Source organism: Mangifera indica, chromosome 10 (assembly GCF_011075055.1).
Source record: "Mangifera indica cultivar Alphonso chromosome 10, CATAS_Mindica_2.1, whole genome shotgun sequence".
Lineage (NCBI taxonomy): Eukaryota > Viridiplantae > Streptophyta > Magnoliopsida > Sapindales > Anacardiaceae > Mangifera > Mangifera indica.
In genome coordinates this window covers 3,016,676-3,042,068 of record NC_058146.1, presented here as the reverse complement: position 1 = coordinate 3,042,068, position 25,393 = coordinate 3,016,676, and the positions used below count along the sequence as shown (strand labels likewise).

The 25,393-nt window shown below is 31.7% G+C and overlaps 3 protein-coding genes across 3 annotated transcripts; 1 reads left to right on the top strand and 2 right to left on the bottom strand.

The window, feature by feature from the left end:
• Positions 1 to 6,575: 6,575 nt before the first annotated feature.
• LOC123227647 (bifunctional dihydrofolate reductase-thymidylate synthase-like) lies at positions 6,576 to 11,962 on the top strand. Its single transcript, XM_044652737.1, has 13 exons — positions 6,576 to 6,659; positions 6,885 to 6,936; positions 7,665 to 8,179; positions 8,265 to 8,664; positions 8,793 to 8,837; positions 9,045 to 9,110; positions 9,832 to 9,893; positions 9,976 to 10,050; positions 10,137 to 10,302; positions 10,378 to 10,501; positions 11,000 to 11,106; positions 11,247 to 11,427; positions 11,648 to 11,962. Exons 3-12 carry the CDS (start codon positions 7,740 to 7,742, stop codon positions 11,355 to 11,357), a joined length of 1,596 nt encoding a protein of 531 aa, XP_044508672.1. The 5' UTR covers positions 6,576 to 6,659; positions 6,885 to 6,936; positions 7,665 to 7,739; the 3' UTR covers positions 11,358 to 11,427; positions 11,648 to 11,962.
• Positions 11,916 to 14,331, bottom strand: LOC123227648 (AAA-ATPase At3g50940-like). The gene is made up of 2 exons (XM_044652738.1): positions 13,075 to 14,331; positions 11,916 to 12,523 (listed from the first exon to the last, which is right to left on the bottom strand). Exons 1-2 carry the CDS (start codon positions 14,092 to 14,094, stop codon positions 12,038 to 12,040), a joined length of 1,506 nt encoding a protein of 501 aa, XP_044508673.1. The 5' UTR covers positions 14,095 to 14,331; the 3' UTR covers positions 11,916 to 12,037.
• Positions 14,332 to 22,128: 7,797 nt separating this feature from the next.
• On the bottom strand, positions 22,129 to 24,801 carry LOC123226853 (AAA-ATPase At3g50940-like). The gene is made up of 2 exons (XM_044651371.1): positions 23,505 to 24,801; positions 22,129 to 22,862 (listed from the first exon to the last, which is right to left on the bottom strand). The coding sequence occupies exons 1-2, from the start codon at positions 24,543 to 24,545 to the stop codon at positions 22,365 to 22,367; spliced, it is 1,539 nt and encodes a 512-aa protein (XP_044507306.1). The 5' UTR covers positions 24,546 to 24,801; the 3' UTR covers positions 22,129 to 22,364.
• Between the last annotated feature and the right edge of the window lie 592 nt (positions 24,802 to 25,393).

The window sequence follows — 25,393 nt, the reverse complement described above, 5'->3', positions numbered from 1 at the left end:
GCTGTGCAGTTTTCATTCAGTAATTAACCAATTTGAGTTGTTAGAATGAATTCAATTTTTTAGTATATTCTCAGTGTATTTGCAATGGATCACTGTGATCAATGGGCTGCTTGATTTGCCTTACAAACAATATGGCCCTTATGGTTGGAACCAAACAAAAATGCAGTATTTGTTTAGTTTCAAGTTCTAGGAATTTCATTATCAGATGTCAAGTTATGAGAAGCTGCAAGTGGGTTTTTCAAAGCATCTTTGATAATTGATATTCTGCAGTAGTGATGGCCTACCAAATGCCTAAGTGACTAAGTAACCTTATCTGATTACGATCCTTCCTTTTGATTTTGTTCTATTATATTTTTCATTAAGGCTTGAATTCTGCATTCAGTTGTTGACCAAAAAGTTGCAGCTGCCACATGTATCAAAATCCCTTCATCTGCTAAATTGTTTCTTTCAAGCCAATATGATAACTGTAGGCTTTTCTCATGAAATGGGATAATGTAGACTATTATGCATAATCTTTAATTTATATTAATTAACAAAAGTGGTATTGCATGCACACAGATTGGCAGCATGACACTGTAGTCACCAGACAAAACAATACCATATTTACTCATATTTTACTGGAGAATCCTTCATGTATACCAGAATCCTGTTCCTGGAAACTTAGAGATAAGAATCTAAAACACTACAGCCTGTTAAATATTCTCTGAAGACCCCCCAAAGAGTAGATTAAGTGGTAAAGGGATGGGATTTCCTAATGTTGAAGTGGGTTGATTCAAACTTGGTCTTCATAATCACATATGATATGCCCTGTATCTTCGACATTCTTACATGGTTCGATATTTTCACTGGTCATAATCTTTGAGTGGTTTGGCCTGGTAAATGACCACCACAAGTGGCCATCAACATAAAAAAATCTTGATGGGACACCACCACATACTTTATATTTAGCAGAAAAAATGAAGAGAAAAGAAGCCGCTACTCAAGCTAGATCTAGCTTAAGTCAGTGTGAAAACTTGGATCCACATTACTCTGTATACCAGTTGCTTTCTCAGCAATTATGATTCAGTTCACATGTCAATATGCAAGAATCAAAATTTAATAAATACAGAAAGGACCCTACATCTGTAACCCAGACTACAAGCACCCATTAGAAAAAGGGGGCATCTGGGGTCAATTGATAATAAAAGAATATGCTAAATAAACTTCATTTTATCAATTTATTAAGGCCATAATCAGTGTGCTGGATATTACCTTGAAGATTTGGCCAAGAACTGTAGTGCTGAGAAATTGTTCCTTCCAGCAGAAAAAAGCACTTTGGGATAAGCCAAAGAAGAAAAAAATACTTGTAGGTGGTCCAAGATTATGTGGAGATGATGATGATGATGATGACTGGCACCAAGAATTCTTTAATTAGAATTAGTTCTATGTACTTTATTGGTTGCAGTGTACTGCAGGTAATGGAACTTATCTGTTTTCATGAATATGATTGTTGCTGCTGCTGCTGCTGCTTCACAGATGTGACTCCAATTTTTCTAACTGTAGAAATAGAATTATAGCCTTCACATGGATTTTCCCTTAGATCAATACACACATATATTAAGATTATATTTTTGTTCTTATTATAATTATTTTTCTTTTACAAAATCTATTGTATGGACTCTTAACATCGTTCTTAATATAGTATCTATGAGTGTTGAATTAGTGATTAGAAAATAATATAACACATCAAAATAAGATAAATTTAAGGCCACAATGTTTCTTCGACGTTATATATACGAAAGACTAAAAATTATATATGTAAATATAATAGATCGACTAGAATTGTGGAAAAATTTGAAATAGATATTTAAATATAAAAAATTAATAAAAATCTCGATGACTCAATATGATTGGACTCATCCACACTTATCATATTATAGATTTTTACGTGAATAAAAATTATTGGAAAAAACATTTACCAGCTTCCATTCCTTAAAAATGCTTCCACAACAACAATATCAGGAAGAAAATTTCAAAAATATTATGAACTAATCTCATGTTTATTTGTTGAACAAAATAATGAATTATTATCGAAAAATCATCAAATTCGCCCAACTAACATTGTATTGCTTCATAAAGTGAATGCGACTATTAATAATAATAATCATGAGCATGAACAAAGTCATGGACACAATAACTTTTTATCTAGAAAATGTTATAATAAAAATTTTAGTTATACTATCGAAAATAGAAAAAATCTCAGTTATACCGTTAGAAATAGAATAAAATTAAAGCAAAACAAGAAAAATGAAAAAAGTTGATAAGTAAAGCACAAAACAATACAAAACAATGAAAACAAGTGTTACAAATATGGTGGCAAAAGTCATTGGTCGTATAGTTCTCGTTTGCCCAAAACTTTTAATAAACTTAAATCAAATGTTCATAAAAGATAATGAGAAAAATATAGAGTCAAACTTGATTGAAAATTTTGATCGAATAGATCTTGGAAATCTTAATCTTTCATATGTCTTTCAGATCAAGAACATAAGTCACTCAATTAATAACGTAAACATCTAAGATTTGTAGAATTAGTGTCTATCATCTTTCTCATCTTTATTTTTTTTGTTTTAAAATTACAGAATTATGAACATTGTTTAGTTTTTTTATTACCATATAATCTTTCTTATTTTATGTACACTATATCTAATATAATTTTTTTAAAATAAACTTTAAAATTAAATTATTTATTTTAAAATATATAGAAAATATGTATTTAGTGAATATTACAATAATACATGCAATTTTAAGCGAAGAGAAATTATTGTCAATGCAAGTGCAAGGACATAAATAGAAACTAGGCCCTTCCCAATTATGGCACACCCAAATCTCATCATCTTTGCCTTCGGCTCTTTTAGCGTAAATGGGATCCACCTGAATCTTGTGATGATCTTCCTCCGATTCTCAATCCCATATACATTTCAACATTTGTTTTTTTTTCATTTATTTTCCTTCCTCTATTTTAAAATCTTTTGAGCGTCTGAAAGTAATATTATATATACAAATAAAAAATATAGATTTACCTTCAAAGAATAATTTAAATATAAAAGATGAGATTTCATATATAAGAGATGATAAATTCATATCTCTTTTAATGATATATCAATATCAAACTTTTAACTTACTTAATTTAGTGGTTGTAGGGTCGATCATTGAATCTGAAATTTGTCTTACTTATTGTGGTTAGTTTTATCTCAATGTGATGATCCGATTGAATGCAATTTCTCGTTACAAAAAAAAGTATAAAACTATTCATAATCAGAATTTTATTCCGAATCTAGATGGAGTATCTAAACTTTTTTTTTTCTTTTTAATAAAGTTATCAGTAGACACGTCAATCGGGTTAGGTCAAATGAAGGTTTGCCCTGAAGCTCAAAATTCAAGTCTAATCTAACACTATAGTGTGTTAGTCCGACCTAGTTTATAAACGTTCTGAGTGAGCTATAGACTTTAATATTAATCTTATAGACGAGACCCGACACTATTAAAAAATAATAATAATAAAACAGTAGAAGCCTTCAATGACTACTGGCCATTGTTTTATTTTTTCTATATAAAGCAATCCAAATCTGTTTCATTTCCAATTTTATTTATAAATCTCTTAATATCAATTCTTTTATTACATTATCAATTTCATTTTCTCTCATCAACTCTCTTTCAAAAACTGTTTAAATTTACAAATAATAATTTTTTATGTTTATAATTTCATTTTCATTTCAATTTTACTATTATAAAATATTACGGATAGATTTAATATCAAATGAATTCAGAAATTTAAACGTTAATGACGAATAGATAAATGAGATAGTATATATATTTTATTTATGTTTATAATTATAAAGTATACAAATTAATTTATTTATACTATGCTATAAACTTATAATATTTTTTATCATATAACTGTAGTATTCTTCTAAGCGATTATAAATAAAATATTTAGGGTACCATTCTCAATTTTAATAATTAAAAAATCATTAATATCTAAATTTTTTAAGATGAGTTGGTTTGATTAAGGCTTGCCCATATATAGGGTCAAGCCTTAAAAATTACGTGGCTCGGCTCGATTTTAAGATTTATTATTTATTGCCTGACCCGGTCTATGAATCCAATGGGCTGAACTGGAGCTGGCCAACGTAGCCCCTCAACATGTCTTATAAGCATCTATTTTATCGTATCAATTAAATTTTGAGTTAACAAAAATAATAATATCTTTATTCATAACTCTAAAAGATTAAAACCGTGATTGATTGTTAAGTAATTTACACGTGGACGGCTGAGATTACATTATGAAAACTAGCGTAGCATAATCGTACTAACTAGAGTAATTGTCTTGATTAACCCCGTAAACTACGAGGACAACGACTGCACCCGTCAGATTTTCACCAAGTGGACGGTGGATTTCTCACAAGATCTTTGACATGTGTCGTTATACTATTAGATGATATCGGATTTCCCGCCTTTCAGGCGTAGCACACGGCTTTTGGTCTTTATAATATATTTGCTTTCAACTCTCTTCAGCAAGCGGCTTCGATATAGGATCAGCGTATTTCCACCTATACATAATGACTTTATTACCCCTAATGATCATATCTAATATCCTAGCTGCCATTGCAATTAATAATAGTATATTATCTTTGCAATTTCGTATGTCAATATTCTAAATCACTAATTATATTTTAATTTAGATATTAATTATTTATAAAAATATTAATTCAAAATTCAAGAAGGATGTGGAGTTTAAATTGTTCAAAGATTTTGATTACTGAATATTGTAATATCTTTATCTTAACAAAACATTTTCATTTTGATTTTAAAGATTAATAAAACTGATAAAATATTAAAATTTTTAAGGTTTGACTTATATTCGAATTTTTATCGTATTTGTGAAACCTTAATTTATCTAATCGAATAGTTATGGGTTCGGTTATTGTGTCCCATTTGCATTGTATTCAAGATGAACACAATTCAGGGTTTGATGATTAATCATTTTTAAAACACGATTTGTTTGAATACTATATTTCGTATTAATTTCTTTATATTTGGGAGAACATTATATTCGTTATTAGGAGGAGAGAAAAAAATGTTTATTTATGGCTTTGGGGTTTTCTTTATCTATGGCAGTTTTTAGACATTTTATATGTCCTAAACTGTCTAAATGTTATCCTCTAACTATCCATGATAATTTATGTAAATAGATTGAATTGACTCATAATAAGCGTACCCAAACCCAATAATTTCTAATATGTAGAAACTATTTTTATAATAATTTTACTCTCTATTAGCATTATAAAATATTATTTCAGTCTTACCATATAAATCACATATAAATATTTCTAAATATGGTTATCGGTTGGGATAATTTTGGAAAAAAGAATTTTCTCAATATATTATTAATGAGATATTTAGTTATATAATTCAAAGTTTTATACAAGTTTGACTATAACAATGGCATTAAAAATTTAATAATAGATTTTGATATCAACTATAGTGATATAAATTGAGTATAGAGGAAGCGATTCTCATATAGTGGTCTTCAATATAGTTTAATCTATTATTCGAGAATATATATCTATGATTATGATATTAATATTTTTAAGATAATACTCCAATATGATGGATAAAAAAAATACAAATTAATACCCTGATAGGGATTAAATAAGAGAGAGGTAACCCTAAAAAAATTTGTTAGGTTTAAGGGTCTCTTGTTTTTTAATTTAGGATGAAATGAGATTGCCCTAGAGTAGGACAAAGACATTTAGTAAGTCTTCGGTGCTCCCATTTTCCTCTAACAATCCTTAGTATTTAAAAATTTAGAGCAAGGGTTGCAATGTTACTCGTTACAAATTTGAAATTTAAATTTAAATATTGATTTTTTGAATTAGAATAAAGATAGAATCATGATCGAAACTATTATGATATCACAAATAAGGTATAAAGTTATGGTCTCCTTTATGGACAAATGGCATAGAATAAGTGATTAGCATGAATTGTTGCATCTTAAAGGGTAGGGAATTCACGAGAAAAATCTAAAAGAAAAAATTTAGAATTTGATTGAATATGACTTGGACGTCTAATCAAACAAAATAAATTATTTTTTTTAATATTTTATAATATTTTGACCTAAAAAAATAAAAAAATAATTATTTTGCCAAATCCATCCTTTTCTACAATAAAATAAAATAATTAATGTAACAAACATAACACATTATTCCACATCAACTGACAGCATCCAAATGACCATCACATTTATTATTGCAACTAAAACTTCAAATAATTGTAATAAAAAATCAATATCATGTAAATACGTACATTGATTTTCCAAAAAAAATAAAAAATAAAAAATAAATAATAAGTTGAAATTGACCCAAATATATTAATTTATTTTTATCCTTATCCAAACATTTTAGATGATCAAAATTAAAAAATATTATTATTAATTTTTAAAAAGTCATGATTTTGAAGGACGGTAGGAATAGAGGGAGTGGCAATGGAGGTAAATAAAAGAAGACATAAGGGTAAATTGATAAAGTGAATGCATATAAAGGCCCAACCAACCATCCTCACCTTGGCGGCACTCCGCGTCAAGCGTGGTTTTGGATTCTGTGTCGCTTCAAAGTTTTTGAGTGTGTTTTCCTCCGCCTTTTCCTTTTATTTTGTTTTTCTTTTTTATTTTCTCTCGAAACAAACAACAAAAACTCAAAATTCTCACTCACCAAAAACCATTTTTATAGCTTAGCTCACAGTTTTGCATTTCTCTTTTGTTTTCATCTAATCCGCTTTCATTTCATTTATTGAAATCATAATTTTTGCGTAGTTGATCGTCATTTCTTGTCCGTTTGTCTTGCTAGGGTTTGTTTTTGAGAGCGAAGGATCGAGATTTTGCGCTTCTGTGTCAGATCGGTGGGCAACTTACTTGCATTTCTTTTGAGTATTTTAATCTACAATTTGTTTTTCTAGATTAGGTTATTTTGGTTGGTTTAGTGTTGTGCTATTTGTTTTTTGGCTTATGAATAATGATTATTGTATGTGTTTTTGTTGTTTAAGAAAATGTGTTGATGCATTACTATATGATATCTTGTACGTTTTAAATTATAATGGAAATTTCTTTAGTTAATTTTTGTTATGTGTTATTTATTGTCATTAGCTGCAGGCTTTTTCTAGTTAATTTTGATATTTATGTGTATGTTCTTACTCTGAGAATTCAAATTCTTTTTATATATATTTTTTTAAGTAGAATTCAGCTGACATAGCATATTTCTGGTATGTTTAACAATTGGTAATGCAAGGGAGAAACTTTAGGTTAATCTGTTTGTTCGTAAACCTGAAATCTTGCACCATTATGGGAGAAAATCTAACTGCATTATCTTGTATCTTTTCTTTCTTTTTTGGAGCTGCTAATGCGATTTTCTGATAGCTGGATTGAAAAGTAGATTTTTTTTTAATTACTGTTCTTTGTAAAGATGTGATATTGGGCCTGATGTGGTAAATTTTACTGACATATAGATAAAAATATATATATATCTACGACTACTTTTTTTTTTTTTTGGGTATTGTTTGTATATTTTAGTGACTGGTTTCTGCCTTCGTACTTTGTTAGAATTTGTTATTTATACTTTCCTGACTTTCAGGTTCTACCGCACTACTGGGGGAGTTGGCTGTGTGGTCATAATTTTGAGTTATTGTTTTCAAGTTTCATTCAACCAATGGCATCAAATATGGCTGCTGAGTCCAAGACAAGCCTTTCTAATGGCAATGTTAATACACAGCCTAATCCAAAGAGGAGTTACCAAGTTGTTGTGGCAGCAACTGGGGATATGGGTATTGGTAAGGATGGGTCGATACCCTGGAGATTGCCTTCTGATCTGAAATTCTTCAAGGATGTCACTCTGACTACATCAGATTCTGGGAAAAAGAATGCAGTCATAATGGGAAGGAAAACGTGGGAAAGTATTCCTCTTGAGCATCGACCATTGCCTGGACGCCTTAATGTTGTCCTGACTCGTTCTGGGAGTTTTGACATTGCTACTGCTGAAAATGTTGTGATCTGTGGAAGCATGGGTTCTGCTTTAGAATTGTTAGCTGCGTCTCCTTATTGTCTGTCAATTGAGAAAGTGTTTGTTATAGGAGGTGGCCAAATAATAAGGTGTGTACTTGACAACTTGTAGTTCATCACTCTGTTTAGAAGCTTGCGTTTCTTATTTTGTTATGTGGATGGTGCTTTGTTACAGGGAAGCTCTTAATGCTCCTGGATGTGATGCAGTCCACATTACTGAAATTGAGACAAGCATCGATTGTGACACTTTTATTCCACCAATTGATTTATCTGTATATCAGCCATGGTACTCATCCTTTCCTATTGTGGAAAACAAGATTCGATATTGCTTCACGACATATGTTCGTGTTAGAAGCTCTGCTGTTGAACCCCTTGATCAAAACAATGATTCTGTCCTTGATAGTAAGACCAATTCTGTCAAGTTTGAGGTTAAAAAGTTCTCTTTCCTACCCAAGATGGTTTTTGAGAGACATGAGGAGTACTTCTATCTAAAACTTGTTGAAGACATCATCTCAGATGGCAATCTCAGGGATGACAGGACAGGGACTGGTACTTTATCAAAATTTGGTTGCCAGGTTAGGCATGCTTAGATTATCTGGAGAGCTTTGTTTAGTATTGTCTCCAAATTTTTCCATTCGTTGGTCTCTTCTGAACTACTAACTGTAGAAGCTCACTTCTTTTTTTCCCGTTAAATTCCAAATAGATGCGGTTTAATTTGCGCAAAACTTTTCCGCTTCTTACAACCAAGGTATGCCTATCTTACCAATTTATCTTCTGTTGAATGCTTTAAATTAATTGGTTTTTCCATATTCAATTTTCAAAAGGTGGAAATTTTGACCGACTCATGATGTCCTTTATTTAAAGTTTTCATAAAGTCTGCTTATAATATAAGCAATTTTTTTTTTAATTGATTTGATATTTAGGTTTATATTCATTGTTAACGTTTGGTTCATAGAAAGTGTTTTGGCGAGGCGTTGTTGAAGAACTTCTGTGGTTCATCAGTGGTTCAACAAATGCCAAGGTGAGGATATTGTTGTTGAATGTTTATCTTTAATGATTTGATGGGAGAACATCAGAGCTTTTCAGTTTTTGTCTGAAGATTTTGCTAATTGCAGTAGTTTTGCTCAGTTGTATAAGTTTGTTTAGAAAATAATGATATTAGGTGGTTTTACCTTCAATAGAATTGTAGTTTTGCATCTGCTTGAAGCTGTGTGGAGTGGCTGAAGATTGACTTTTTGACAGTATTTGTTATTTTACATTTTATATTATTAGATTTACACCGCTGAACAGTGTTTGATCCAGTTCATTTTTTCAAGAGCATAATATGTGATATGCGATATATGCTCCGTGGAAAAGCAGTCATTGGTTAAGGATCTTGTTGTTTATTCAATGTCAGATGTGTTGTCACAAACCATATGTTTTGTTTTGGTTTGCAATTATTTTTCATGGTACACAGAATTAGCTGTTTGCACACCAGTGGAGGTGAATTCTTCTTCATCAATGGAATTAACTGTCTGTACTCTTATCAGTATCAGTTGTGAATTCTTTTCAAATTGCTCTGGCATAATGATATAAGTTATGCTTGGACCTTTTAACTTTGTTTCTATTCTGGTTGTGGAGTTCTTTCTTTGACACTGGTAAATGGATTCTCTGTTAGATATTTTCTTTCTTTACCCTGCTTAGTTTATTGTGTTAGACAGGGAAAAATGGTCTATATTCTAAAAGTTGGTATAAATTGACAGGTTCTTCAGGAGAAGGACATTCATATTTGGGATGGCAATGCATCTAGAGAATACCTTGACAGGTAAGTGCTGGGTTATTTATTTTGATAGGGGCAAAATCTGGTGCTACTTGCATTCGCTCTAACCTGGTTTGTATCTTGCCAGTGTTGGATTGGAAAACAGAGAGGAGGGTGACCTTGGTCCTGTATATGGGTTCCAGTGGAGGCATTTTGGTGCAAGGTTGGTGGAATTTCTAGGTGATTGATAGATTGGATTATACACAAGAATTGGAGCTTCAGCTTTTGTGAAATGCCTTTGCTTAACAGGTACACTGACATGCATGCTGACTACTCTGGCCAAGGCTTTGATCAGCTACTGGATGTTATTGACAAGATTAAGAATAATCCAAATGATCGCCGGATTATTCTCTCAGCTTGGAATCCATCTGATCTCAAATTGATGGCACTTCCACCTTGCCACATGTTTGCACAGGTTGGTATTGAGTACATGCATAATTTGTGTTATGATTTTCTTCATCATGAAGTAAGTCTGCTTTTATTTTGGCAGTTCTATGTAGCCAATGGGGAGTTATCATGTCAAATGTATCAGCGTTCTGCTGACATGGGCCTGGGTGTGCCATTCAACATTGCATCTTATGCTCTTTTGACATGCATGATTGCTCATGTTTGTGGTAAGCATCCTCCTAACAGCCATTTAATTGGTTTTGTATATATGCTGAACTTCTGGAAACAAAACATTTATGTGTACGGGTGGACCTAAATAAGGTATGCGAAGGTTATTGTCTTGTTTAAGGCTGGATTTGATCCAAGCTTCTTGTGCTTGAACCAGAGTTCAAATCGAATGAGCTGAGTTTGAGCCAGCTTAGATCAAATCCAAAGTTGAATTGTTTTGAAACTGATTTCAAGCCTCAACTCGTCGATCACGAGTTGATCTCAATCTGGGCCTTGTTTGGGCTCGACTGGTATCAAATCCAACCCTGATTTTGCTGAAGGGGACTATCATATATAATGAATCTGCGCAGATTGAATCATTGGAGGAAACTGACATAATTCGTAGAAAAGTGATACATGAATGAATAAGACTGAGATTATTCCAGTGGTTTTTATTACCCAAATGTTACAGTTTGGTCCTCTAGGAAATTTTCTTGACCTTCATAAATGTTGTACAGATCTTGCTCCTGGTGATTTTATCCAGGTGTTTGGCGATACTCACGTTTATCGCACTCATGTGAGGCCTCTGCAGGAGCAACTTCAGAAACTGCCAAAGCCTTTTCCAGTAAGAATACTTTTAAACAGAAACTATGCTGTTTGATTATTGACTCAACATATGATTTGAAACTAGATCCAAAAGGTGTTATTTTCGTCTTCTCCTCTTTCACTGTTGTATCTTTGATGTTCTCTTATATATCAATGTAGATTTTGAAGATCAATCCAGAGAAGAAAGATATAGATTCTTTTGCAGCGGCCGATTTCAAACTCACAGGTTATGATCCTCACCAGAAAATCGAAATGAAGATGGCGGTATAGTGCTTTCTTAAAGTTTCCAAAAACTTGAAGGACTCTGGTCCCTCCAAGGCAATAATTGCCAAGTTTTGAGGCAAGTACATGATTCTCCATTTCTGTTTGTTACATGTGGGTGTATCTTATAAGAAAATATCCTGATGGGCCAACTTATAATTATTTACTTGAGTTTGTTCCTAAAATAATTGATAGTGCCCTTTGAAATGTACTCAGTCTTCAATCGTATGTACTTAAAAAGTAGTGTGTTTGTTTTGATTTTGAAGACTAAAGCTTTTACGATTTCTATTATGTTTCAGGCACAGCTGGTGGAGGCATATATATTTATTCAGAGTTTTTTTATGCACATTGAAATAAGAAAAAAAAAAAAATGAAGTATCGCATATGTAGTAAGTGAGAATCGTTTAGTTCCATATAGATTTGGTGGTACTAAAGTGGTTTAGGATCCCTGTATTTTCGTGTTATTAAGACAATTTTTCTTTTGATCTTATAAGCTGTCTCTCATCACAATCATAATATGTTTATTGCTGCTAAACTTGATCATGCTCTTTTTGAAAGAGATTTGGATTTTGAATAACTGAGTTATATATATTCATGGATAATTATGCTATTAATTGTTCTTCTGATCTTATTTTTTATCCAATATGATAGCAATAATATTCCGGGCAAGAGTCTGCCACTATATTTTGTTAATCTACAGCATTTGTTCTTCCATTTTTCTTCTCCTCTTTTCGAACTGTGTTTCCTTCAGGCTGGTCTTTCATTCCTTCTTCTTCCACTATTGTTACCATTTTAGCTTCACTGGCCTGATTTTCTTCATTCACCCTCTTATCTTCAAGAAACTCAATCAGGCCTCTGAGTGTGTTTTCTACTTCCTCATCCCTCATCAGCTGCTCGGCAATCTCTGCTGGAGTCACCTTAGTTTCCTCTATCAGTTCTTCAATCTCTGTGAAAAGTGGATGCCCTGCGATCCCAAGGTAATTGGAGGCCAGCACTTTGAATGCGAATGGTGTACAATAGGACATGTGGATATGCACATCCATGCGACCAGGCCGTAACAATGCAGGGTCAAGTTTGTGTTTGTGATTGGTGGTGAAGATTATAATCCTCTCATCTCCACAGCTTGACCACAACCCATCTAGGAAATTTAGCAATCCTGATAATGTCATCCGAAACTGAAAAATAGAAGTGAACATGTTAAGAAAGAATCACCGGAAACTGGGAAGAAAAATGTGCACATGGTAAAGAATGTACAGCATGTATTTATAAGAATAGCCCCAGAGTCGTTATCCTTAGTGTAAGTTTAGTTTGTGTTTAGTTTGAGTTTAATATTTGAACTATGGTTCGGATTTGTGGTTTGGATTTATTTATCTAATTCATAATTTGTTGATAAAACAATGTCATTTTTTCTAATAATAAGTAAAATGATGTTTTTTTAACAATTGTTTAACACAATTTGAATTAGGTTTCGAGTCAAGTTTGAATTAAATTGACTCATTTATCTAACTTATGGGTGGGATTAAATCAAACACTCTATCTCTCTAGCTTAAGTTTGGTTTGATTTTAAAACAAATCAAACATAGTTATTCAAATTTAAATTAAATAAATTCGAGTTAAATCAAATCGAATTAAGTTGAGTTTGCTTTTGAATCCGAATTGGCTTGGATTGGAGCTAGCCCTAATTGTACTGGTCCAACCACTTAAACAAAGAAAAAGATGATAATACCTTATTTGCTTGATTTAATCCAGCTCTGTGACTAGGATTCGAACAGGTAGCAACAGTCTTCTTTGCCTCTGCAAGCCGCTCCTGCAACTCCAGCGAACGATCAATGTCCTCTACAACCAGGATGGATTTATTCTCCGTGGTAACCAACAACTTCCTGAACTCACTATTCCCAACACTTGCCAATTCCAAGTCATAAATATCAAAGTTGAGATAATTTGCCATTGCAGCAATCAAGCTTGACTTGCCAGTACCTGGAGGGCCATACAACAAGTACCCTCTTTTCCATGCCTTCCCCACTCTCTTATAGAACTCTTTCCTCTTCACAAACCTCTCCAGATCCTCCATTATCTTTTCCTTCAAATTCGAATCCATCGCTAGAGTATCAAAAGTTGCTGGATGATCTAGATTCACTGATTGCCACACATCTGATTTCCTTCCATACATCCGATCATATCTCAATGTATGAAGCTTCAGAGTCTTCTTTTCCCTGTTTATTTCAGCTGATTTCATCATGACATGAGGTATGTATTTCTCCAAGATCATATCTTTATGCTTCTTCTGAAAACTCAGCTCAAAATACTTAGCCTCATTCCGAACCTCTGAGCCGAAATAGTCTGGGCCGTGGACGGCCTTTGATGAGGTTCGTTTTGATACAAATCTCCATGTCAAATGAACCCCATTAAATTTATCAACAATCTCTTCATTCTTTTCCACAGAGAGTGAAACCTTGGTTTCTTTGTTTGGCAAGTGGATTTTGATTCTTCTCACATGAGGGGGAATCTTTGGTTCCAGATAACGCTTTGCAGCTCTAAAGAGCTTGTTGTGATGAAGACCATCATCATATTTTTCAATAACTAAAGTCAACTCATTAGAGAATCCTGAAATGAAATCTCTAAGCTTCAAGAACAAGTATGATTGTACTTCATAAGGCAAATAGTCACGTGCAAGTTTCCGAACAAGCACCGCCGTGGCGGCTGCTGAGGCAGCTGCAGATAATATAGTCTTGGCATTAAAGATCATATTTCTCTTTTGGGGTTGTTTGGTTTATGTGAAAAAGAGATGAGTTTTTGATTTCTGGGTAGTGCTTAATTCGAAGTATAAGAAAATGCGAAGTGTGAATGAGAAATGAAAGTGAAGAGAGACTGTTGCAGTTTCGATAAATCGTCCTTGCTTTGGGATTGGACTTTAAGCCTATCCTATTTCTTCTTGATTTGATTTTTTTTTACTGACTTGCAAAATGCCCAAGAGAGGGGGCTAGTTTTCTGACATGATTAACCAGCCTTTATATATTAGATGTATACAAATACAGAGACAAAGACTACAGCAAAAAATGACTTTGACATATATAATATTTTAAAGGCCAAAACACATATTCCCACCATTAAATATTAAAAATCCAAAGTTCTACCCATAGAATATTAAAATCAACAGAAACGTTTAGTTTTATGAGTAAAATTATTATTTTATTATAAAATATTAAAAATAATAAAATATTATATATTTTTCTCTTAAATTTAGAAAATTAATATTTTTCTTGTTAAATTAAACTTTAAAAAATTATATTTTCTTTCAGTTTTTGGCCATTTTATTTGTCAATGAGCTTCTTTAATAACAACCTCTTCGTCCGTTGTCTCTCCCAGTGACAAACGGCTTGGTGGGCTCTTAGTTTTTGGTAAACATATTTTGTCATTTGGTGGTTGCATCTCATTGTCATAGAAACCGAACAATGATAACCCATATATAATCGATTCTAGACTCTTTGTTTGGCCTATAAAAGTGTCAATCTAAAAGAATTGTCAATGAAAATGAAGGAAGATGAATCGATGATGATTGGATTCGATGAACGAGTTATTTGTCTCTAACAAGAATGAATATTGAAGGGAAGACATCACCCGTTAGCAACGCTAGGGGGGAGATGTGATTCACCACTTGAGGGAAGTTGTTCGTCGTCGGCCAGAGAAAGGATAGGTTGAAAACGAAACCTTAACAGGAAAAAATATGTGATTTTTGAAAGTTTAATCCCGATAAAAAATTGTTAGTTTTATAAACAAAAAGAAAATAGATAATGTTTTATTATTTTTAATATATTATTAATAAAATAATAATTTTATATTTAAAACTAACTATTTTTTTTAATTTTAATGAATAAAAATTTAAATTTTTAATACTGAATAAGTACTAGTTAAGATTTACAACAAATCTTAGTGGGAATATGCTTGTCGGTCGGCCTATTTTAAAGTTTATACATGATGTTTATCATAAACAGGCATGTGTCACATTGCAAGCAGCTCCAAGCAAGAAATGTCAAATCACACGATAGGAAAATTAGGAAGTGCAACAAAGGAAAAGTTAAAATTCCACATAAAGATAATATTTTCTTGATTTATTGGGCCAAAATTTCAAAACAACCACGTGAACGCAACGCAAAAGGGAAAACATAGATTTTGCGATGAATGGTAAATTTTTCCACCACGTGAGAGACTTTGGCCAAAAAGTTAATGTGAACACATTAAAATGCCTTGGCAAATTAACTTTAGAAAATGATCATTTTTTTTTTGGCTGAAGGGGTGGTGGCAATAATTTGTATAAATATCCCCTCCTCTCTCTTCATTTGTGAGAAATATGTGCACAGATTGATTCCCTCTGCAGTGCTTCATTTTTCCTTCATCTTTCTTTCAATTCCTTTTCCAGTTATATAAAATTTATAACACGTTATTTTAATATTAGTTATCTTTCAATTATGTTATTATTTTATTTGTATATTATAAATATGAATATTTTAGTTATGATATTATCTTATTTGTAAAATATAAACTATAGATTTTTTAATTTTTGTTGTTTTTCTATTTAATTTTTCATTTATAATTGTATTATATTTGCAATATAAAGTTTGTAAAATTATGAATTTGAACCTGAAATCTTGAATATCATTTATAATCTAAAGTTTACAAAATTATGAACCTGAACTTGAAGTTCTAATATCATTTATAATTTGAAGTTTGTAAAATTATGAATCTACATCTGAACTCCTGAATATCATTTGAATATATATTTATAATATAATAATTGAATTAGATTTGTAACCTGAAGTTTATGAAATCGTGAGAATATATATTTATATATATGGGCTTGGAGTCTCATATTTTATTAAAATATTTATTTATTTTATATTAATTATATTACATTTACAACCTGAAGTTTGTATAAATTGTGAAAAATATGAAGTTTAAGTTTGAAATATAATCAGAATTAAAGTTTACATACCACAATATTCTAAATACTAATTACAAAACTAGAAATTTTGTAAACATGAGATAATATATAAATATGAAGTTTCGAAAAATTAATCCCAATATTCCCCTTACAAAACCAACTGTTTTATAAATATGAGAGAATATTTGAACATGAAGTTTCAAAAATTAATATCAATAATTTTTAATAAAATTAGAAGTTTTGTGAATATGAACAATATTTAAACTTGAAGTTTCTAAAATTGGATAAATATAATTAAATAGGTTTTTTACATGAGTCTCCACCTTGAATATATGAGTCTTAAAAAATTGAGTAAATAAAATGTCCCAGAAGGATAAATACAAGACAATTGAAACCTATACAATATCGAACCAAGAGTTTTTTATCCAAAAGTCTTTATGCTTTGACATGATCGTCTAGGTTACTCAAGATCTACAATGATGTGTTGAATTGTTGAAACTTCATATGGACATGCACTAAAAAATCACAAAATTTTATTGTCCGATGAAAAATTCTACACCGCTTGTTCTCAAGACAAATTAATAATAAGTCTTTCTTCCTCTAAAATTAGAGTTGAATCTTCATTATTCCTACAAAAAATTCAAGGGGATATATGTAAACTCATTCATCCATTAGGTAGCCATTTCATTATTTTATAGTCTTAATTGATGCATGTTGTCAATTTGAAATGTTGTATTTGCTAAACTATTAACATAAATTATCAAATTAAAGATGCATTTCGTAAATTATTCGATCAAGTCAATACGACTAGATAATACTAGTGAATTTATATCTGAGACATTTGATGAGTATTACATGTCTATGGGGATTGATGTTGAACATCTAGTTCTACATGTCCACACTCAAAATAAATTAACCGAGTCTCTTATCAAACGACTTCAATTAATTGTACGTACCTCATTAAGAACTTAATTACCAACTTCTATGTGGGAAAATGTTATATTACATGTTGCTACGTTAATTAGCTTGCGACTTTCCTCTTATAATCAATATTCTCTTCTATAATTAGTTATTGATTACCAACATGATATATCTCATTTGATAATATTTAATTTTGTCGTATATGTCCCTATAGCATTTCTTCAATGCAAAAAAATGGAACCTTAACATCATTTAAGAATTTATATTAGATATAATTCACTATACATTATCAGATATTTGAAACTATTAGCAGATGATCTTTTTACTGTACGATTTGTAGATTGTCATTTTGATGGGACAACACTCCTACTTTTAGCAAAAAAAAAAAAAGGCCTCCTGAAGTTAGGCATAAACTTACTTGATACATACTTACCATGTCTTATTTAGATCTTCGTATTTTTCAATGTGAAACTGAAGTGTAAAGGATAATGCGTTTACAAATTATTGTCAATCAAATACTCTATGCATTTGTAGATATGACAAAATTGATAAGAACGTATGCACCAATTGTCAATACACCAATAAAAATTAATATGATTATTGAATAGTCTATTCGAATCGTGATTGATCAGTCTATTGCACATCAAAAGTGTGGTAAATCTGTTAGATCGAATGACATTATTTCTAAAAAAAAAAGATAAATAATCAAACAGATATCAATAATGATGATTCTAAAATAAATAAAAAATTCATACTCTCTAATATTCTTCTAGAAGAGGTTAAGGTCTCTGAAAAGACTTAAATTTCTAAAGTGATACAAATCCTTGAAGTGATACAAACTCCTAAAATTGTATAAAATTTTGAAAAATAGGAAAATAAAAATTTTAAAATATCTTTAAATTATATTTATATACGAGAGATATGAAACTGTAAAATAGTTAACATTGATGATGTATTCTCATTTGTAATAACTATTAAAATTATGAATGATGATGATTTTGAACTATGTATTGTGGTTGGGTGCAGACAAAGAAGTAATTCGAACAGAATTAGCTTCTCTAGCAAAATATCAAGTGTTTTTGGGCATGTGGTTCCAACCCCTAAGGACATATAACACATTGGATATAAATGGATATTTATGAGAAAAAGAAATAAGAAAAATGAGATTACTAAATATAAAATCAGACTTGTAACCTAAAGCTTTTCCCAAAGGCCAAGTACAAACTTTGATGAAACATATACACATATGATAGATATAATCACATTCAAATATTTAATCAGTTTAACAGTCTCTGAATGATTGGATATGCGTCTAATAGATATAGTTACTGTTTATTTGTATAAAAACTTTGATACTAAAATTTATATGAAACCCCCTGAAAAATTTAAATTGCTTGAAGTAAAAATGGCAATTCAAAAGATATATACTCAATTAAATTACATAGATAATTATATGAATTAAAATAATCTGAAAGAATGTGATACAATTGCTTCAGTGATTATTTTAAAAAAGAAGAGTACGTGAATAACTATATACGCTCATGTGTCTTTATAAAATGTTAGAATTAAGATTTGTCATTATAACAGTTTATGTTGATGCAATGAATTTAATTAAGACTCTAGAAGAGCTCTAAAAAACTACTGAATATCTAAAAAAGGAATTTGAGAAGAAAGATTTGCGAAAAATAAAATATCGTCTCAGCTTGTAGATCAAACATAATTTAAATGAAATACTTATCCATCAAGCAAAGTATATTGAAAAATTATTAAAACGTTTTAATATGGATACAACTTATCCTTTGAATACCCCAATGATTGTTTGATCTCTCAATCCAAAAAAGGACTTATTTTGTCCTAAAGAAGAAGATGAAAAAAACACTTGGTTCTAAAGTATTGTATCTTAATGTTATTGGAACCCTATTATATTTGGTCTAATGCACTAGACCGGATATATTTTTCGCAGTCAATTTATTGATCCGATTTAGCTTTATACCAACTTATCACTATTAGAATAGAATCAAATATATATTTTGTTACCTATGTGAGACTAGAGATTTAAGATTATTCTATTCTGTCAAATCCCCTAAAAATCCTAATTTGATTATATATGCAGATGTTGGTTATCTTTCTGACCCTCATATGGCCTGCTCGCAGATGAGATATGTTTTTACTTATAATGATACAATGATATCCTGATGCTCTATCAAATATATTTTAATTGTAACATCTTCAAATCATTCAAAGATTCTAGCTCTCCATGAAGCCGGTCAAGAAAGCATATTGTTACAGTTTGTCACCCATCATATTCGGAATACATGCAATTTTTCTTCTACAACAAACACTTCTTTCATATTATATGATGATAATGCATCATGTATTACTCAAATTAGAGATGGATATATTAAAGAAAACAAACCCTAACGTATCTTATAAATTTGTTCTAGTAGAGCAGAAAATTGATGTCAAAAAAATAAAATCTAGTGAGAATCTTACAAATTTGTTTATCAAAACATTACTGATATCATCATTTGAAAAGTTAGTGTATAACATCGGTATGCAACAACTTAATAGACAACCAAATTAATCTCATTATAAAAAGGGAAAGTAAATTTTTTAAGTTTATCACATTTTGGATAAAATGTGCACTGTACTTTTTTTTTATTAGGTTTTTCTAGTAAGGGTTTTTATGAGACAGTTTTAACACATCCAACCCACTTTACGAAAATTAAATAATTATGTTTCTTTGCTTTGATTTTTATCCTATTGAGTTTTTTTTAACAGAGTTAATATAATTATCTGTAAGTGATGAAAATTCAAAGAAAAGTGTTATGTATGGTAAATTTTTCCACCACTTGAGAGACTTTAGCCAAAAAGTTAATGTGAACACATTAAATGCCTTACAAATTAACTTTAAAAAATGATCATTTTCTTGATTGGATGGGCGATAACTTGTTTTCGTCGAGACAAAGACGTCGAAGAGAGCCGCCAAAAGGAGGTTGCATCAGAGAGAAAGAGCATCACTTAGAGGTTGTCAGAGAGAAAGAAACGTCATTGAAAAATTGAATCTGAAAACTTGAAAACTCTAAAGGAGAAAACATTGTTTTTAAAAACTTGAGTTAAAGGAAAATTGTTAGTTTTTAGGATTTAGAGAAAAAATGATATAACTAACAGATTTAATTAATTTTAATTGATCATAAGTAGATAAATGTGATTTTTAAAATTAACCAGAAAAAACTTGGAGAAACAGTATAGTTTGGGTGGGAAATAGTCCTTTGGCCTTTCAATTATTTTTCACGGTACACAGAATTAGCTGTTTGTCACAAATCTGATTTCCTTCCGTTCACCCGATCATATCTCAATGTATGAAGCGTCAGTCTTCTTTTCCCTGTTTATTTCAGCTGATTTAGTCATGATACGTGGTATGTATTTCTCCAAGATCATATCTTTATGCTTCTTGTGAAAACTCAGCAAAAAATACTTGGCCTCATTCCGAACCTTTGAGCCGAAATAGTCTGGGCCGTGGACGGCCTTTGATGGGGTTTCTTTTGATACAAATCTCCATGTCAAATGAACCCCATTAAATTTATCAACAATCTCTTCATTCTTTTCCACAGAGAGTGAAACCTTGGTTTCTTTTTTTGGCAGGTGGATTTTGATTCATCTCACATAAGGGGGAATCTTTGGTTCCAGATAAAGCTTTGCAGCTCTAAAGAGCTTGTTTAGATTAAGACCATCATCATATTTTTCAATGACTAAAGTCAACTCATTAGAGAATCCTGAAATGAAATCTCTAAGCTTCAAGAACAAAGTCTGATTGTACCTCATAAGGCAAATAGTCACGTGCAAGTTTCCGAACAAGCACCGCTGTGGCAGTTGCTGATACTATAGTCTTGGTAGATGGGATTTGAGTAGTATTAAAGAACATATTTCTCTTTTTGGGTTGTTTGATTTATGAGAAAAAAAAGATGAGTTTTTGATTTCTGGGTAGTGCTTAATTCAAAGTATAAGAAAATGCATAAGTGTGAATGAGAAATGAGAAAGTGAAGAGAGATTGTTGTAGTTTCCATCTATCTTCCTTGCTTAGTGCAGTTGGGGTTGGACTTTAAACCAATTGTGTTTCTGCTTGACTTTATTTTTTTTTTAACTGACTTGCAAAATGCCTAGAGAGGGGGCTAGTTTTCCAACTTGATTGTTCTTTGTTGTTAATCTTCCTATTTGTTAGGCAATATTTAATTGATTTTTTTGGGGAAAAGGTTATTGCTTTTGGATTTTCACAATCCCATTTAGTATTTTGAGCCTTGGCACTTTGTGATAGAGCCGACCAACCTGCATATATTATACGTACATAAATTCAGAGACAAAGACCATAGCGAAAAAAGACAGCATATTTTGACACATTAAATGAACTGGGCTCATATTTTCAATCACAGACTTCATTTTTTTATGGCAGACTTTGACAAATGTTTTGAGTTGATAAGATATTTCAACTTTTAGATGTTGGGGGGTTTTGGATGATGTTGGAGTAACTGTTCACTTATTCTGATTAAGCCAGCAACAAGAATTCAAAACATCTTGAAAGTTATTCATCTCTAACTTTTTTTCATTATAGCCAAAAGTTTGATTAGTGTTAAAAGTTGGGCATGGCAGACCTGAATGATTAGTTTCTGAAATATTTTTGTGCTCATAATGGGTTGAATTTCACTTCGTTCATCATTTTAGATTTGCTGTGATAATACGTGCATTAGCAATAAAACAATACATACAAACAATGATCTCAAGGGTTAATAAAACTAATAGAGTATTAAAGCTCACGGAAGAAAAACCCTGGGTGAAACCTTGAGTTTACCTATCAGTACGAAATTTCAAAACAATTGAAGATCCATAATCACATGAACCCAATTTAATAATGCAGCAACTCACTCAACACAAAAGGGGAAACATAAATTTATAATTTAATACCATTACAGTAACAACATGGATAATTCTAAATCGGAAAACTGGCTATCAAAACAAGCCAAAAGGGCCAAACTGGTGTCACTGAATTGATTCCTACCAAAATTGTCTAATTACGGCATCTTATGGAAATAGACAAGTTGATTAAGAGTGGCAGAATTCAACGTACCAGGCTTCAAAATTGTGCCAAATTGCCCAATAAATTAATGATTTGGGGCTTTTCCACATTTTGTTTGATCAAACACAATAACTTTTCCATCTGTATTTCCCTCAGGCTGGCCCTGTTTCTTTCCTTCTTCTTCCACAATTGTTACCATTTCAGCTTCACCAGCTTTATTTTCACCACTTTCTCTCTTATCCTCAAGAAACTCAATCAGGCCTCTGAGTGCAATTTCTACTTCCTCATCCCTCATCAGCTGCTCAGCGATCTCTGCCGGAGTCACCTTAGTTTCCTCTATCAGTTCTTCAATCTCTGTGAAAAGTGGATGCTCTGTGATCCCAAGGTAATTGGAGGCCAGCACTTTGAATCCGAATGGTGTGCAATAGGACATGTGGATATGCACATCCATGCGGCCAGGCCGCAACAATGCTGGGTCAAGTCTGTGTTTGTGATTGGTGGTGAAGATTATAATCCTCTCATCTCCACAGCTTGACCACAACCCATCTAGGAAGTTTAGCAATCCTGATAATGTCACCAGAAACTGAAAAATAAACGTGAACATGTTACCCAAGAATCACCAGAAACTGGAAAGAAATATGTGCACATTGTAAAGGATGTACAGCATCTCTTTATAAGAATAGCATCAGAGTCATCATATTCAAGGGTAGAGACGAATTAAATTGAGTTTAAACACCTTTTGATTTGAGTTCAAATAAAAAGCAATTTGATTTGAGGGTCAAAATTAAGGATGGTTGGAGTTTAGTTTGAATAAAAATAATTCAATTTGAGTTTATAATTTGAATTTATAGTTCGGATTTATAGTTTAAATTCGTAATTTATTGATAAAATAATATCGTTTTATCTAATAATAAATAAAATAATGTCTTTTTAACAATTGTTTAATATAATTCTAATTAAGTTTTGAGCCAAATTCGAACTAAATCAAACTATCTATTAAACTTGTGGATCAAATTAAATCAAACTTTGTCTCTCTCTCTCTCTCTAGTTTGAGTTTAATTTGATTTCAAAATAAGTCAAATATTCTTATTCAAACTCGAAACAAATTCAAATTGAATCAAATCGAATTAAGTCAAGCCAATTTTTTAGTGCAAATCAATTCAATTCAGACCTAGCTCTAGTTGTACTGGTTCAACCACTTAAACAAAGAAAAGGATAATAATACCTGATTTGGTAGATTTAATCCAACTGTGTGACTAGGATTAAAACTCGTAGCAAGAACCTTCTTTGTCTCTGCAAGCCGATCCTGCAACTCCAGTGAACAATCAATGTCCTCTACAACCAGGATGGATTTATTCTGCGTGGTAACCAACAACTTCCTGAACGCACTATTCCCTCCAACACTTGCCAATTCCAAGTCATAAATATCAAAGTTGAGATAATTTGCCATTGCAGCAATCAAGCTTGACTTGCCAGTCCCTGGAGGCCCAAACAACAAGTACCCTCTTTTCCATGCCTTCCCCACTCTCTTGTAAAATTCTTTCCTCTTCACAAACCTGTCTAGATCCTCCATTAACTTTCTCTTCAAATTCGAATCCATCGCTAGAGTATCAAAAGTTGCTGGATGATCTAGATTCACTGATTGCCACACATCTGATTTCCTTCCGTGCATCAGATCATATCTCAAAGTATGAAGCTTCAGAGTCTTCTTTTCCTTGTTTATTTCCTTTGATTTCTTCATGATATGAGGGATGTACGTCTCCAAGATCATATCTTTATGCTTCTTGTGAAAACTCAGCTCAAAAAACTTAGCCTCACTCTGAACCTTTGAGCCGAAATGATCTGGGTCGTGGACAACCTTTGATGGGGTTTGTTTTGATACAAATCTCCATGTCAAATGAACCCCATTGAATTTATCAACAATCTCTTCATTCTTTTCCACAGAGAGTGAAACCTTGGTTTCTTCTTTTGTCAGGTTGATTTTGAGTCTTCTCACATAAGGGGGGATTTTGGGTTCAAGATAAATTGTTGCAGCTTTAAAGAGCTTGTTTTGATTAAGACCATCATCATATTCTTCAATGACTAAAGTCAAGTCATTAGAGAACCGTGCAATGAAATCTCTAACCTTCAAGAACAAGTAGGTTTGTACCTCATAAGGCAAATAGTCATGTGCAAGCTTCCGAACAAGCACCGCCGCGGCAGCCGCTGAGGCAGCCGCAGATATTATAGTCCTGGTAGATGGGATTTGAGTAGTAGTAAAGAACATGTTTCCCTCTTTTGGTTGTTTGGTTTATGAGATAAAAAAAAAGATGAATTTTTTATTTCTGGGTAGTGCTTAATTCAAAGTTACAACGTTGGCAGAGAAAGATTAGAGTTAGAAAGTATGAGAAAATGCAGATCTGTAAATGACAAATGAGAAAGTGACAGAGAGATTGTTGTGGTTTCCGTCAATCCTCCTTGCCCAGTGCAGTTGAGGGTTCGACTATAAACCAATCGTATTCTTCTTGACTTGACTTGCAAGTTGCCATAGAGAGGGACTAGTTTTTTAATTCCATTTTATTTTTTTGAGAACCTTCCTGTAAACTTCCTACCTACTACTATTTTTCTTATTTGTTTGGTCAATTTTTAATTGGTTCTTTTGGGGAAAATGTTATCTGTTTTTGGAGTCACTCACAATCCCATTCGGCTTTTTAGGTCTTTGGCACCATGTGATAGCGGACTAACCGATTACCCAATCAATTAAATATTATTTTATTTTTCATCTTTAATTATTTATTATATAATAATATATTATTATTTATATATAAAATTATATAAAAAAATTATATATATAATGCTAATCATATCCTATATATATTAATATATTCATAGACAATAAAAATATTAAAAAACAAAACTGAACAAAGGATCGGCACCTAACCCTACTAAATCGACATCCAGATGTTTTGAGCTCATCAAGAGATTTCAACCTTTAGATGTTGCTGGGTTTTGGTTGATGTTAAAGTAGCCGAGGGCACTGACTGATTTTAATGGCGAGATGTGCTTGCTTGCTTCCAAAACGGTACCATCAATTTCTTAAGTCAAACATGTACTGATAAATTTACTGTTCGCTTA